The sequence below is a fragment of the Charadrius vociferus genome, unplaced genomic scaffold, assembly GCF_000708025.1.
Source record: "Charadrius vociferus isolate BGI_N301 unplaced genomic scaffold, ASM70802v2 scaffold214, whole genome shotgun sequence".
NCBI lineage: Eukaryota > Metazoa > Chordata > Aves > Charadriiformes > Charadriidae > Charadrius > Charadrius vociferus.
This window is the reverse complement of record NW_009647955.1, coordinates 1263803-1279392: the sequence shown is the minus strand read 5'-3', so window position 1 is coordinate 1279392 and position 15590 is coordinate 1263803. Positions and strand designations below refer to the sequence as shown.

Sequence of the window (15590 nt, the reverse complement as noted above, 5' to 3'; positions counted from 1 at the left end):
CCACCGGCGCGGGGGAAACCAACGGGGGGCGTGGGGGGGGGGGGCAGGACCCTACCACAGCAAGAGCGCGGCGGGGGGCGGAACGCGAGGCTGGCTTTGGGGGCTTTTGTGGGCCCGTCGTGGTGGGACAGGAGGTCAGGCCCGGCTGTATCCCCAGGAGCAGCGGGGCTCTCAGGGGGTCTGGGCCCCGGGGGTCGTTGTCGCTAGCTGGGGAGCAGCCGGGTTCAGCGGGGTGGGTCCCCTTTCTCCCATCTGGGTGTCCGGAGCAGGCCGAAGACCGGGGCGCTGCGTGCATTTGGCACCAGTCAGGCCCGTGGTGCCCGGGCCCTTTGCTGGGTGGCCCGGGGGGAGCGTCGCAGGGCTTGTAATTGCAGGGGCGGGGGTGGTTAGGTTTCTGCTCAGCCGGCTTTGCTTTTTTTTTTTTTTCCCCTTCCCAGGTTTGGAAGTTGGTAATGGCAAGTCTCCTTTGTAACTCCTCTGCAGTACTTTACCAGGCAGATCAAGCGTGATGTTGTCTCTAACACGTAGTTTCCTGTGACAATCTACTGCTTTCTCCTCTGTCTTCCCATTGGTTGTGTGTGTTAGGAAGTTGCACAGCCTCATTACAGATCTGCAGAGCTGCGTCTCTCAAGCGTATCTTGAGAACCTGACGTCCACACTGTGTATTTCAAAGAGCTATCTCAGAGTAGTTCTGTTCTAGTCTTGTGCGCTGAGTCCCCTCAGCAGTTGAGGACAAGTTTGCTATGTTCCTGGAGTGCATCTCCCAGTTTAGTTTTGTCCAAAAAAACCTGGTTTACAGGTTTTGCTTACACTCCAAGACTGTTCCATGACCCTACCAGAGCATGGTAGATAGGTACTATCAGGAGACTTGCTTCAAAAAATGAAAGTACAATGTGAACTAGAACGTTAATGGTATACTTGGCCTTTGTGGACCACCTTAAAATAAGAGGTTTTGTACAATTTTTCCTTCTGTAAGTGATTGAGTGGAGTTCTTTGTTTTGGCAGTGGAGATAACTTGTGAAATGGTGTTTAGAGTTTGTCTGAATATGGAGTAGCATTACAGCATTCATATAAATCTATTTTTATGTGTAGTATAGCACACTGAATCTTTGTTTCCAAGGTTACCAAGATTAATAGAGTTATTGTTTCTGAATGGCTAGTTCTATTTTCATATATTCTAATGTTTCTTACTTGACCAAATTAACCTTTCAGCCACTACTGTATGTTCTGGACATTGACTAATAGGAAATTGCGAAGGACTGTTGTGGTGTTGTTTTGTTTAAGAAGCTGTTGTGAGTGGGTGTGTCCCTTAGCTTGTTTAATTCCAAGGGTAGCTTGCATGAGAACAGTGTCACCCACGCGTACTGTCTCTAAGTCAAAGTTGTGTGATCTGGTGTAAACAAAGATAAGGTGCAATTCCACATCTGTTGTGATACCAAAAAAAAAAAAAAAAGACATGTTAATGTAGGAAATCTTAAGATCTGGGTCTTAATGTTGAGTATTTTCTCATGTAGTAATAAAGATTAAACATATTTTTGTTGCTAGTGTGTTATGTGCAACTCGTCTGAAGCTAAGCTTCCAGTTTGATAATGATCCCAGATTATTCTGCTGTTCTTGCTCTAGGTTTGATCTCTGATCTCAGGCAAGATAGGAGAATGCTTCAGTGTGTCTCAGCTAACAAATGCCTAAAGTCCCAGATATCCTTCATTTCCTCAAATAAGAGAATAGCTGACACTTACGTTGTTTAAAAACTTGTAACCCTGTGTGCAGCAGCAGCTACCTTGCAAAAACGGCGTTTAAGATGGAGCAGAGGAACTCTGAAGTGAGGATCTGTGCACTCTGAACATGGTGGTTTTGTATTGCAGGTATATAGGAATGGAAGCAGCCATCGCGCAGAATGAAATATTCGGCTCTTAACAGTTTTGGAAGTTTTAGTTTTTGTTGAATATCACTGTGTTAGTGGTGCTAAGTTCAAATAATACTCATGGTTGAATACTGCTGTTGTCAGTGACTGTTTCTGCTATTTTGAATCTGTATATCATTTTGGAGTGGCTTTGGTTGCCTTTGTTCTATAAAAGGGATAGTTTGGGAATCCTTGCTCCAGGTGTGATTTTTTTGATATAGAAGATTCTATAGAAATCAAACCCTGAGTGACCTTATCAATATTCCTTATCCTGATAGATTTTTCTTTTTGAATATTCAATCATTCTTGCAGCAAAGTAAGCTGATTTTCTCTTAGCTTTACTTCAGCAGAATACAAAGCATTGGATAACAATGTTGTGATTTTTTAAAATTTTTTTTTTTTTTACACTGTTTTCTCTGTTCTACCTCATGTGAGTCCATTTGAACTCTGTTAAACACAGTAACCCCATTCCGGTCTCTCCCTGACTCAAAAAAGGATGTCTGTGTGTTTGTGGTAGCTCCCCATTGAAACATAACATTTTTATCAGTTGTGCTTTCCTGATTTAGATGTAATAAACATAATTTGACATTTTCCTTCATGGTGTTTTTGTAAACAATCTAACAGTCAAATAAAAGCATGCCACATCTGGTGCTTTACTCTTATCTCCTGAGCCAGCTACCAGATCAGTGAAGGAAATCGAAGTGATGTGGTGTGATTTGCATTTGACAGACCTGCTATTCACCTTTCATCAGTTTATTATCTTATACATATTCTTAAACCGATTAACAATTTATTCATCTGTGTTTCCCCGGACAATAGATAAGATGATTGCTTTGGATTGCAGATACCTGGGGCGAGAAGTCTTGCTTGCTTTTTCCCCATCATCTTACCCTCTGTGAAAACATGAAGATAACTGATAGGCTGAGTTCTTTCTGTGTGATTTTGCTTAAGAAACTGAGGATGAAAGAACTAAGGCTTGATTTGGCCTTTTTGTCTGGAATCTGTCTGTTGGTTGTGGGATTACCTTCTCTTTAATGGTATACAAAAACTAATGTAGTCATTCAATTTGAAATTTCATGCTGGGCAGAATCTTTCAAGTCTCTTGGATGTTCTGGATGTATGCAACTGCTTCTCTTTTGCTAGGGCATTATATTATAAATGAGGTACTGTAAGACTAACAGGGATTGGATGTTTTATAGAGAGATTTCTAGAACCTTAGCTTGTATGTGCTGGCTTTGCAAGATTAACTGCTCTGTTTCCCATGATTCCAACTTGCTAGGATTCTTTCTTCAGAACTAGAATAAGTCTGCAACAAGTCAAATCAATCTTTTTGTTTTCTGCTTACAGATGATATAATTAAACTGAACAAGAAAGAAGAGAGAAAACAGTATTCCCCCAAAATGAAAAGAGGGCTTCAGCAGAATCGAACTCGACAGTTCAGGACACCAGGCTCCAAGTGGGGAATCCAACAGCAGAAAGGTGTGTATGTCAAACGTAATGTGGATTGTGTAGTGGGTTTTATTTTTTGTGCAGAAATGTAACCTTATGAAAATGTATGGATGGGCATGGTTAATTCAGGTGTCTTTCAAATAGTGTCATTTGCAGTTTTGTTTGTAATTCAGTTCTTTGTGATCCCTTTATGTTTGGTTTTGTTTGTGGTTTGGTGTGAGAAAGTCATTGACGTGTTGGGCCAACAGGGAACTTAGGTGCTTGATGGCCTCTATTTGACTCAAGGAAGATTGGCTTTCTTTCTGATTTTTTTAAATTTATTTTAATTTTTAACATTGTGTTGATACTTTGTCCCTTCTCAGAGATGGATAGAAAGAGTGCTTTTGCCAAAGCTTGTGTATTAGGAAATGTGGAGGCCTTGCCAGAGCTCAGAATTTTGTGCAAAACAGCCAGCATATTTTTATTTGTGAGGTAGAATTCTCCTAGTAGGCCTCGCCAAAATAGCTGTTACTGCAGGCTGTAATGCTGCCTCTGGGATTTATAAATGGATAGTGCAGAGTGTTTGAGTTGGCTTTTCTTGTTAAGACCTTGGGATGCAAAGGAAGCACCATGTCAGCCTTCTGAAGCCAAAGTTTTTACAGTGGAATATAGAAGTGGGAAAAAAATCATACAAGCAGGGAGTGAAGAGAGGAAAAGTGCATGATAAGAGCTTTACTGTCAATTCCCTGAGTAACTGGGGGGGAGGGAGAGGGGACGGCGTTGATAAATGGGAGTCTTATTGTAAAATAATTCCCAGGTTTTAGTCTAGTACGTTGCCAGCACTTGCTTGAAGTGTAGACTTGGTTTGCTTATGCTTAATTTTGAAAAGTATCTTTCTAGCAGTGGATTACGAAAATACGGAAAAATACTGTCTAATCAGAAAGCTTACCACCTCAATCCAAGCTAATGAAGTGTTTAATACATGCAATTTCTTGTTTAGTAGCATTCATTTAAAACAAATACAAATCTGTCTCCTGTATTCACAGTGATCCCCATTTTATCTTTGTTGTTGCTTAATATTTGTTGTAGCAGCAGCTTGTAGTTAGCATCTTAGACACAAATGTCTTTGGGGATCAGTGGGATGTCATGTTGTTTAGTGCTCAGAGGAGTTTTGCTTTTTATACAGGCCAACATAGCAGTGGTACTTAATTTATGCATCTTTAGTATATTGCTGACAGTGCAGGAAAGTATTTTGCATCGGTCAACCCCAAGTATAAGAATATTTGTATAGGTAAAAGAGTAAGTGAATTTAAATTGTAAATTATCAAGCATCTAGACTTCTATTTATGACTGCAGTTGTCAAATGCAATTTTTTATGATCCAAAGGGCACAAAAGAAGCAAGTATTAGAATTAGAGTTTTAGGAGGAACTTGAGCTGCAAATATAAAACTCTAAATACAACTGTCTTGGCAATTACTTTTCTCTCTTGGAACCTTCCCTCCTTGCCTGCCCTTGTTCTAGGAAAAAGCAAACTTTTTTTTTTTTTTTAAAAATTGACAGATTCATGACATGATGAAATGTTGTGAGTAGCTTTAATTGCTCCTCCCTATACAACTCCACAAATTTTCTCCCACTGAAAGCAAACCTCTTTTATGTTGTTTTTTGAGCAGAAGTTATCATTGAATAGTTCTTCTGAGCATTCTAGTTATTAGTAGCTTATGACCAATAGATTTATTGCTGCTTCATTGCCCTTGAAGTTATTCTGATAAGTAGCAAATCCTGTTGTTTGTGGACAGCTACAGAAACCACAAATGATCAACAGCATTCAATTCATTGTGGTTTTAGAAGTGGCTGCCAAACTCTCTGGCAAGAAGTGAGGAACTTGAGCTGGGACTCTTTTCAGCTTTTGGGGGAAGAAACAGAGAGAGGAACATTGTTCATTTAAATAAAAGTTGTCCTTGGTGATACACAGAATGCAACTGCACAAAACCCTCTGCAGGCTGAGCTAACTTTGAGGTTGTCATTTATTTGAGCAGAGGTTGGTCCAGAGAGTTCATGAGGTCCCTTTCAGCCTAAGTAACCCTGTTTCTCAGCTTTTCTGTTTGAAAGGAAGAGCATTTGGTAACCATCCGCAAGATGTGGGTACATAGCAATTTCTCCATGGCAAATTTATCTAAGCTGGGTTCTGATTGATGGCTTACCTCATGTGATGGCTCCTGTCGTGTGAAGAAGCACATATTTATTATCAATGCTATGAAGTTAGATATGTCAAAGTTAGATGTCTGTTGCTGTAGAGCTGACTCCTTAGTCTTAAATTTATCTTGCAGTCTGAGGCTCTAAAGAGGAGGATACTTGGGTATAAAACTGAAGCATGGTCTGTATTCATAGTGTGAAGCTAAATGGCTCCAGACAGGGTTAACCAAACCTTTGTAACTGGAGATTTCAGATGTTTATACCACAGACCTCAGACTTACAAGCCTTTTATATTCAAAGGCTGCTTTCAATTCTCAGTTTTGTCCAGACTGCCATGCAGACTTCTAATTGAAAACACTTTAAATGTGATGTAATTCATATGCTGTTTATTATGGTTTTGTGGGCCAATTGCTGTATTCTTTTTTTCTTAGGTCATGTCTTGGGAACCACAGATCTAAACAAATAAGCTTTGAAGTTGCTTTTTTTTTTTTTTCCTTTTCTTTTCTTTAAATTAAACTGGTAATTTAGAGTTTGCTGAATGGGTGGGGAGCTGTTTGGTTTTTTTTCTGGTGGTGGTTTGGTTTTTTATTATTCAGCACTTAATGAAGTTCCATTTCAGAGTATTTTGGTAGTTTTCTATGCCAGAGTGACTCTTTAAGTTGTCCCTGTAGACATGTCAAATAACAAATTTTCAACAGTAATTAATGCTATGAACTAGAGCAAAACTGTGATCTGTATGAGAAGCTGATTATTCTTGTGCTAGGGCTTGGGCCAGACCTGCTGAAATAACTGAATGATAAAATTGTCTTCAAGTGTAGTGATAGCTTCTCCTCTAAGGCATGAAGTGTGCAGCCAAATAACTTGTGTTGCCTGCGTAGCATCTTAAAGCAATAAGCTTTTTCTTTCAGTAAGAATTGTTGAACTCTTCATGCTTGTTGCAGGTTATGGTAAAAATCGTTTGGGACGCAGAAAGAAGATAGCAGGGAAGAAGCGTTCTTACGGAGTTATAACTGGCTTGGCAGCCAAGAAAGCAATGGGTTCGCGCAAAGGAATTAGTCCTCTGAACAGACAGCCACTTAGTGAGAAGGTAATTAATGCAACTCTGGTGATTCATGTAAGAACAGATTAAAAAAATGAAGCGCAATGGCTTCAGAACAGTGCTACTGAAATATAAAATGGAGACATCTGGTACAACCTTTTCTTAAATTGGGAATGTGTTAGCTAAGCTCTTGTTTGTTTTGAGGGGAGTGGTTAATGTCTAGGTTTGAAAGTGTGGTTTTTTAATCACCTAATTAGGTTGCAAGTCATGAAAATTAAAGTACAGAAGTATGTTCTGTGCAAGTATGGAGGTAGTTACTGTATTTCTGCAAGAAAAGCTCCCTTATTGCCATTTCTTGTCTTTGCATTTCTTTGATACCAACCAATGATTCAGTCAACATGCAGGTGTTAAGCATGTGCTGATTACAAAAATGGAAGTTTTTGCAAAATACTTAACTCCTTCAGTAGTCTCTCTCTCCTGCACTCCTCCAGTGCATTCTTGCCTCCTCTGTGTCGTCTGGTATTGTAGAACAGGGATTGCTTTTGGATTTGTGAAGAAGAGTAATTTTAATGGCATGTGGAGCATGTGTTTTGTCAGTTTAGGGAGATACAGTAATCAAAAAGTAACTGCTAAGCTCTGCTATTTTGTGGGGGTTTTTTTGGTTGCGGTTGTTCAGGTTTTTTTGCCTGGTAATGAGGGGAATATAGAATTCATGAAAGCATAGAAGATACTTTCAAATTGTGCTAGACTGTGAAAGGTAGGCAAAACCAAATGTATTCTATATGCAGTTTGTAAATGGAAATTGAAAGAAAAGTGTTTGTGTGTATGCAGTATACATATATGCTATATGTATTTATTGTTTTTTAAGAATGCACAGCGGAATTATCCAATTTTGAAAAAGAAAACAAACCTGCAGAGACAATCTGAAATTCAGAGAAAACAAGCTCCAGCCCTCAGGAGGCCTGCCCCACTAAACAGAAGGTAAAATAACTAGTCTGCTTTCGGATCTCTTCTTGACATCTTTCCATAGTGAGTCTTGTTTGACAGGACTGAGTCCAAGAAAAGACAGTAGGTACTGGCCGTAGTAATATGGTCAAGACTATCGGGTGTGAAGTTCTACAAATCAGGAAGCCGAATATGGGACAAATGTGGTCTCAATACAAAGACAGATACTTATTACTCAGAAAGTACCTCTATTGGTGTGTAAGCACCTGGTATTCTGCCTTCATTTAAATCATAGGCAGCCTGTATGGAAATGGCCAGCGTGGATTTCGGTGTCCCTGAAGTGACAGCCATAGTTTAGTGCACTTTATCAATAAAATGCCTTTATGGAAGCTGGTGCCATCTTCAGTTTCATGGAAGCTATTGCATGTTTTATTTGTGCTGGAATTAACATGTCTGTTACAAATGCATCTTAACTGGTCTCTGTGATGAAAATTTTCACTATGTGACTCTTGTGGAAACTGTAAACAAACTTTCTTCATACATATCAAGACTGCTCCTTTCTTTTCATCTAATCGTCAATGTTTAAGTGCTGGAGCATAGTGAGCAAAGTAAAAAGCAGAATTAATGATCATACTGTCCTGTGTCGTAGTGTGCTAGGTTTCTATGTAACAGAACCAATTTCTCCATTTATGAGTAATGTGTTTTGTTTGTAATAGATGAGAAGCTTATTGCAACTGAAATGTTCAGCCTCAAAGAGGCAGCATTACAGATGTCCTTAGGGGAATGTGTTGGGTGCTTTCCTGACTTTCATAGTGGTGTCTCTAAGATGTTATCTGTGGAGCCTTTGATAACTATATTTTAATAAATACTACAGGAATAACATGCCGTCCACTTTTGCGAGAATTGGAAACAAACTAAATCAGCAGAAAGACACTCGTCAAGCAACTTTCCTGTTTAGAAGGGGCCTGAAGGTAATAAAAATTACTGAAAACATCAACAAAATTGTGCCACAGGTTCTACGCTAAACTGTAACACTGATATTAATGAATCAACTTCAAATATCAGATCTGAGTGGAAATTTCAGGTGGACTGGGAAATAGGCGTGGGTTCTTCTGGGGAAATATAGTTGTCCTTTTCAGTTACTGTAATCCATGAGCCTGGCTTCCTGTTCCAGTGTAGCTAGACTGTTCTGAGGGGCACAGAACTTCTCAGAGTATTTGACAGTAGCTGGAAGCTGTTAATTTCTCCTTTTAAAAATGAATGTTAGAAAGCACTGTGGAGCTTTCAAAAGTTGCCTTTGGATGAAGGATAGAGCAGAAACCTGGTTTAGAAACTGATTATGTTTTTGGTTTGGGGTGGTTTTTTTAGTTATTTTGGGGTTATTTATTTTGGTTATTCTGACTTAAGATCAAGAGACTTGAGAGTATGCAGTGTGTGATAGTGGTGTTCTCAGTTTTCGTTTGTGCCCACATTCTGCATCTGCCATCGTTGACACTGTAGGCAGCTTCTGTCTTCCATACACATGGATTGCAGAGTTATAGACAGGATCAGGAGGAAGAAAAAAAATGAAGTCCTTTAAAACAGCAGTGGGACTTAGTGGCATATTGGATATTATGTATGCTAACATTGATCAGGTTAGGAACTAGCCAGGTTTTTCTTACTGGCCCGGTAACATTTTGATGAATCTTGGTAAAGTGTATGTTTGCTGACATAGTCCTCAAAAATGTTTCCATCTCTTTACTGGTTAAGTTACTGTCATTGACAACTTTGTTTAAATCATTTTATGTTCTTAGTTTCTTTCCAATGTCTTACAAAAGGTAATAGGGTAGTTATCTTTGAAGTCCCCATGAAAGTACAACCCTGTTTGTGCAGAGTGTACAAACAGCTTTAAACTTCTGTTTTTGAACTGCTGTATTTCCAGCTGCTGCAATGGGAATTGAAACAGTATTCAAATCCAGTGTCTGTATTGATGTGTTTTCAGGTGCAGGCCCAAGTGCAGTCAACAGATGATCTTGATAATCAGACAGTAAAGAGAACTCGTCAGTAAGTATTTAATTTGGAAAAGTTCAGTTTGGTTACTCATGTGATTCTCGTTTTAGTTCTGGTTTCCTGGTTATGATAATTGAATGCTTGTTTTTTTTCCCCTGTAGGCATATCAACCGAGTGACAGTGATCCTCCTCCTATTCTCGGTTATTTCCTAAATTAACTTCTGATTTAACCAGGAGGAGTTTGTTTGCATAAGACACTTGCAGGAATGAGGGGGAAGGCAGTAGCTTTAGAGGATCAGACTAATGTCTACCACTCATGGATACTAGATAGACTGGAAGAAAAATTCAAATGTCAGTGTTCTCCTGAGCTCTTGATGTAACTTCCATTTTATTTAATATACATATAAGCCGATGAAGCAGTTTGGAAATTGGCAAGGCAGGACACAAGGTGGACACACAGGTCTCCCCTCATGTACTCTTCCTGTATCATTCTGGGCCTGTGAGGCTGTTCACAACTTGTTTGTTGTTCACACAACAGGCTCTGTAAGCAGTGTATGCTGCAGACCTGCGTTACGTTGCTTCTTTGATTTGCTTTGAGAATCATTTTGGCCCCATTCACAGGAAGGAAACTGAATGTTTTAAAAAAGTGAACATTTCAGTCAGTGCTGTAGTTCTGGTACACCCTGCCAGCATGTGATCTAGCGCTCACCTGAATAGGTTTAGATAATGTAGAAGATACAAGAATTAATAGCCAAGCTTCTTGTAGATGGATTGACTGTGTGTGGTCTCCATACTGGCCTGTATTCTGAAAGCTTGTATGTTCTTTACTAGCCGGTGTTTTGGACATGCTTTTAAAGATACTCAGACTGAAATTTCTTCAATATTTTTGTAAGCGATTTCTGTGTTTTCAAACTAGATGGCGAACTTCCACCACAAGTGGAGGGATTCTGACTGTGTCAATTGACAACCCAGGAGCAATCATAACCCCAATGTGAGTTTTCAAAAAAAGTTCTGAAATGTTCTTAACATAACTGAAGTCACTGTTCTGAGCCATTTAGCAAGTTCCTTGCAGTATTTCAGGTGACCTCAAGGTGACAGCTTCTTGTGAAGATTTTAAATCTGGCCCCTTTTATGAGTATTTCTGAGCTGTATTTGAATAATATCACAGCTGATTTCACAAGGCATCTCCCAGTTAGGAGCTTGATGTGGTGTATGGAGTTGAAGAGTGGTGGGCTGGTAGATTTTCACTTTGTGTGCCTCTTCCAAATCGGACCGTATTGCAGCTCTTTTCCTTCCCTATCTGAATGAAAGTGAATGAGCATCTAGTTGATATGCGATGGTCATAGTTCCTCCCTGATTCATAAAGGTACTGCTAGTTGTGCTTAAAGAAAGCATTGCTGTGTTTGTCTTTGGGAAGTTGATGGTGCTGTTGTTTTATGAGGCGTTTTAAAAATCTCTTGAGTAGCTTTTTTCATTAGTAGCAAGTAAGAAAGGCTGTACCAATTTTAATTTTTTTGTATTTATGGGAATAATTAACCTCAAATTATGCGTTCGTCAGTAGGATTGAGGGATAAAAGATAAGATTGCTTCCTGTCCAGACATTTGCTGTCTGATAATAATAACAAATTGTTATTGTAGTTCTGCCTGACTTTTACCTTCTTGAATTTGTGCCCTCCAGCTATTCAGCCAGCCTGGTCAAATGGCTTGATGAAAAATTCATACCTCTATAAGCGTTAAGGCTTTATTGCATAAAACACATATTCACTGTGTCTTTTGTGATGTTCTTCTTTCACAGTTCCCAGAAATTACGATTAACTCGTACTCCTGTGCCACCATTTCTCATGAAGAGGGACCAATCTGAAGAGAAGAAGATTCCCAAAGGGGTTCCATTGCAGTTTGATATTAATAGTGTTGGAAAACAGGTAAATGCAGTTTCTTTCCATAACTGTGGAAGTAGTTTCAAGTCAGATAAAAGCTAGCGAGCCAGGCGCTTTGCTCCTAGACTCACTGGTGACAGAAAGAGGGAACTGGTGACTACTTCTTGTTTCCACTTCTGGGTCTTCCACTAACTTGCTATGTAACTTCAAGCAAGTAACTAAACTCACTGTTCCTGTTCCTCTAGTTCATGTCTTGCGTGCCCACATGCTTTAAATGGGATTTAAATTGTTGAATATTTTTCAAAGCCTTCTGGTGTTCCCTGCTGTGCTTGAATCAGCAAGTGTGCGTAATTCAGGGATCAGCTTCTTTCAGTTGTGTAACCTGTGTGGAACCCTGACAGCTGAATTTATAAGGCAACCTTTGCTATGCATCTACGAAAAAAAATATGATGACAAAAAGGCTTGAAAGATGACCAGTTTTTCAAAAGTTTAATGAAGACAGGGGATTTGGTGCAGGAATCTTAGTGCTGTCATTGAAGGAATTCTTACAGGGTGGCAGAGTTAGATGCTGTTCTTGTAATCAGCTCCTTACTGCCAGCTGCAGAAAACTACATGGGGTCAGAGCGTCGGTCTGGATTTGTTCCTTCCATGAATAAGCACTATGTCAAAAATAGTCTACTACTATATTGTAAAATTAATGGGACTTTTGGACTAGACTCCAGTCTACTACCTCAACTGGATGGATTGGAAAGCAACCTGCAGTAACACGGTTAAATTGCTGCATTTGTTGAAGTTGCATAGAATCTGTGTGGGGAAAAGTGTCGTGAAAGTTCCCTTTATCAGTCTGTCTGTCCTCAGTTTATAACTTATATTTTGAGTTTACTTTCAGTCTTGACATTGTGTACCATGTGTTCTTAATGATTTCTGAGAAATGCTAGCTCTTGATGTGTAGTCCAATCTGATTTTTAAATGGTTCAGGAAATAAATAAAATTAAACCTTTTTTTTTTTGCTTAAGTGAGGCAATTAAGAAGTCAAGTGATGATACAGAATGAGGAAAAAATTATTCTTGTCTCCATTACTTTGATTAAATTAACCAAGCATCTTTTAAGTTCATGGCTACATGACTTTATTTTTCAGACAGGGATGACGTTGAACGAACGTTTTGGGATCCTGAAGGAACAAAGAACAGCGCTGTCTCAGAACAAAGGAAGCCGTTTTGTAACAGTGGGCTAACCTGACAGACGGACTTGAGCACTGATCCCACCTACCTAAGAAACTGAGATAAAAATGGGCAGAAGAATACAGCATACATCACTGAAATTCTCCAGACTTCTTGCTAAGATGGTGGCAGAGCTATCGATCTTTATTACTTTGAACGGTAAACGATGTGATGCCCTGAGGGGGGGAAAGTGGGGAAACTGATCCGCTGGAGTGGCACCATCACCTGGTTTGAAAAGATTCTGTTGCCCAGCTGATGATGACAAATACTGATTTTGGTTCATCTTGCAACCAAAACACAAACACAAATTTTAGAAGGTTTTTTTGTTTGTTTGTTTAGGAGTGCTCAGTATCTGTTCTTTGACCCCTCTCTTATGGTAAAGATTTCATTACAAACCCCATTTTAGGGTTTTTTAGGGACTGCCTATGAACTTTCCTTTGGACTGCAGTTTGGCACAGAGCCTCAGTCCATGAATATTTTGGTAGTGATGTAGCGGCGTTTTTCATGGGAGCATTGGTTGTACTTCTTTGTGCTTTTGAAGTTCAATTTTTTTTTCCTTTCTTGAAAACTAAATGTTTTGCATCTTCACTTTCACAAATAAAGCTGTTAGCTGAGACCCAAAATATGTAATTTGGATGGAGACTATTCTACTCTTATCCTTAAAAGTGGTCCAGATCATATTGGAGGAATGCTGCATGGACAGTATGAGAGTAATTTATATTGCAAATAGCTCAAGTTCGTCTTCCTCCTCTGTGAATGGAGTATGTCCGTCTCCTGTTTTTTCTTAAACTTTTTGCTTTCTGTTTCTTTTTGTAAGTTTTTTCACAAACTTAATGCAATAACTTCACCTTTTTTAATAATTCCATAAGAATAAATACAACAGTTCACAAGGAAGTCAGTGGTATGGTAGAGTTCCTTACCCTTACAGACAGGATTCTCATCGCGCATACCTTGCCCCAGAGGGTTTTCTCTGGCTCTTACACGTAGCCAGAGGCAAGCAATCTAATGGCACTTGTTTGTACATACCAAAGAGAGGTAAGATGTGAAGCTGATCAGAAGTGGTCAGACATCTTGAAATTGGCTGAAACTGGGGAACGCAGCTGGAGGAAAGCCCTCAGTTTGCCAGTGCGTGTAAGGCATTAAGCAGGAGCACGTGGTCGCTCACTTTAAGCTTAGCTTTGCGCATCAGAATCGGCAGGATGATAACAATAGGCGCATCCTCAGTCTCAATTTATACGATCCCTAAAACTGAGGCAGCTGTTCAGAATTGCTTCCAGACCAGGAATTGATAATCTTAACGCTGTTCTATAACAATGAGATTTAGGTACAGTCAGGTAAAAGAATGATTGGCTTGCTGCATCCAGAAATGTTTGTGGTGTTTAAAATGGGTTTAATTCCTTTTACTGTTCTTGAAGAATTTACATTTGACTTCTTACAGAGTTGGTTTCCTTGCATTTTTATCTCAAATTCCAAGTTAACTAGCATTTACCGGGAACTTCAATGCTGAAGAGCATTTGACAGTAGTAGGGCTTTTGTTTGTATAGCAGTTTTAAAGTCAGAGTGCATCCTGATGCTATATAGTACTTAACCCCTTATTTTTAATGTTGAAAAATATACCTTAGAAGAAGCAAACTAAATGTAATGGTGTCAAGGTTTTTTTCTTAATTACTAGTAGGATTTTTTTTAAAAAAAAGTCCCACTGTTAGAATTTGAGTAGATGAAGTGTTGTCAGTCATCCTGTTTCAGTGTATACATTTTCCATGTGCCAGGATGCAACAAAAAAATTCTTTTGCATCAACATAGATGCAAAACATTGATGCAATGCATCAAAAAATGCTAGTTTGTATTTAATGAGAAGATGCTTTACACTGTACCTTTTGGTATTTTTTGGAGAAGTTATTACATTTGATCTATTCTGAAGCTGTTAATTTTTTTTTAAATAAAAAGTTACAGGTTTCGCACTGTCTGGTTCCTCTTATAACCACCTGGGCAGTATATTGGTTATGTGAATTTTCTGATATCCTTCAAGGGGTTCTTAATGATTAAATTCTTATTAAACATTCTGAAGACTATACCAAAAAAGCAGCCTAATTTGAAGAAGGCTTGCATTTGTTGCCCAGCCGACTGTACTGAAAGTTAAGTGCTTCTTGCTCGCTCACGTTTAAATGTGTCAGCTATTAATGTATTTTTCAGTAGCACCGTCTAATTTAGTGGCTTGGTGTGTTTATGGTAGCAGAGCCCTTAATCTGTTAGCCCCAGCGGTGGCATGCACGTTGCTGGGACATGTCGTGCCAGCGAGACATCGCCGTCATCCAAACCTGGTGCGGCAGGATCAACGTCAACACCCTGAGGAACCGCCACCATCATGGTTTCCAGTGCCGCACTGGCTGCAGGCTTGCGGAAGCGCTGCTGTTAATTGGTGGTGTGGGAAAACAAAAAAAATACTGCCTGTAAATGTATTTGGTGATGTGTGGAGTATGGCGAGTGCCTCGGCGCCTGCTGCCTGCAGTCTTTGTCCCTCCTTCGCAGCTCCAGTCTCAGCAGTTGCTTGCTGCAGGCAGCGTTGGGGCATGCGGTGTAAGCAACTGGTCTCTGCTTTCCCAGAGCAGGACTGGCATTTATTCGGACGTGGCAAAGACTGCGACCTTTTAAGGATTGGTGACATCACGGAGAAAAGAAAAAGAAAAAAAAAAAAAAAAAAAGAGCCCAAATGTGAAGGAGTTGGCACTTTTCCCACCAGATCCAGGGATGTGCCCAAAAGCCAACCTGTGGCATCCCACTCTGGTGGGTAAACGAGAATTTTTCTGAATTTCAGAAGGTATACGGGCACTAGAGCCGTTGTCAAGGGGAGGCGAGTACTCGCGCACGCCAGATCGCTTCAGGCGAGTGGAAAAAATCAGGCTCGAAAAGAGGACGTTTCGGGTTAGTTCAACGACGCGCTCTGTGCCTTTTCCCGTACCCGCGGGCTGGCGGCTGCGCATGCGCACTGCGCGCCC

General features: G+C 39.9%; 2 protein-coding genes across 2 annotated transcripts in view; both read left to right on the top strand.

Annotated features, from left to right (window-relative positions):
* FYTTD1 (forty-two-three domain containing 1) overlaps nt 1-12633 on the top strand; it is a 22342-nt gene extending 9709 nt beyond the window's left edge. The window contains exons 2-9 of the mRNA XM_009883408.1: nt 3251-3382; nt 6466-6611; nt 7432-7544; nt 8383-8479; nt 9490-9551; nt 10414-10488; nt 11293-11419; nt 12513-12633. Coding sequence (XP_009881710.1) covers nt 3251-3382; nt 6466-6611; nt 7432-7544; nt 8383-8479; nt 9490-9551; nt 10414-10488; nt 11293-11419; nt 12513-12608 — 848 coding nt within the window. The 3' untranslated portion in view covers nt 12609-12633. The remainder of the gene's footprint in view (nt 1-3250; nt 3383-6465; nt 6612-7431; nt 7545-8382; nt 8480-9489; nt 9552-10413; nt 10489-11292; nt 11420-12512) is intronic.
* A 2244-nt stretch (nt 12634-14877) lies between these two features.
* Nucleotides 14878-15590, top strand: part of LRCH3 (leucine-rich repeats and calponin homology (CH) domain containing 3) — a 68185-nt gene continuing 67472 nt past the window's right edge. The window contains exon 1 of the mRNA XM_009883407.1: nt 14878-15016. Coding sequence (XP_009881709.1) covers nt 14878-15016 — 139 coding nt within the window. The remainder of the gene's footprint in view (nt 15017-15590) is intronic.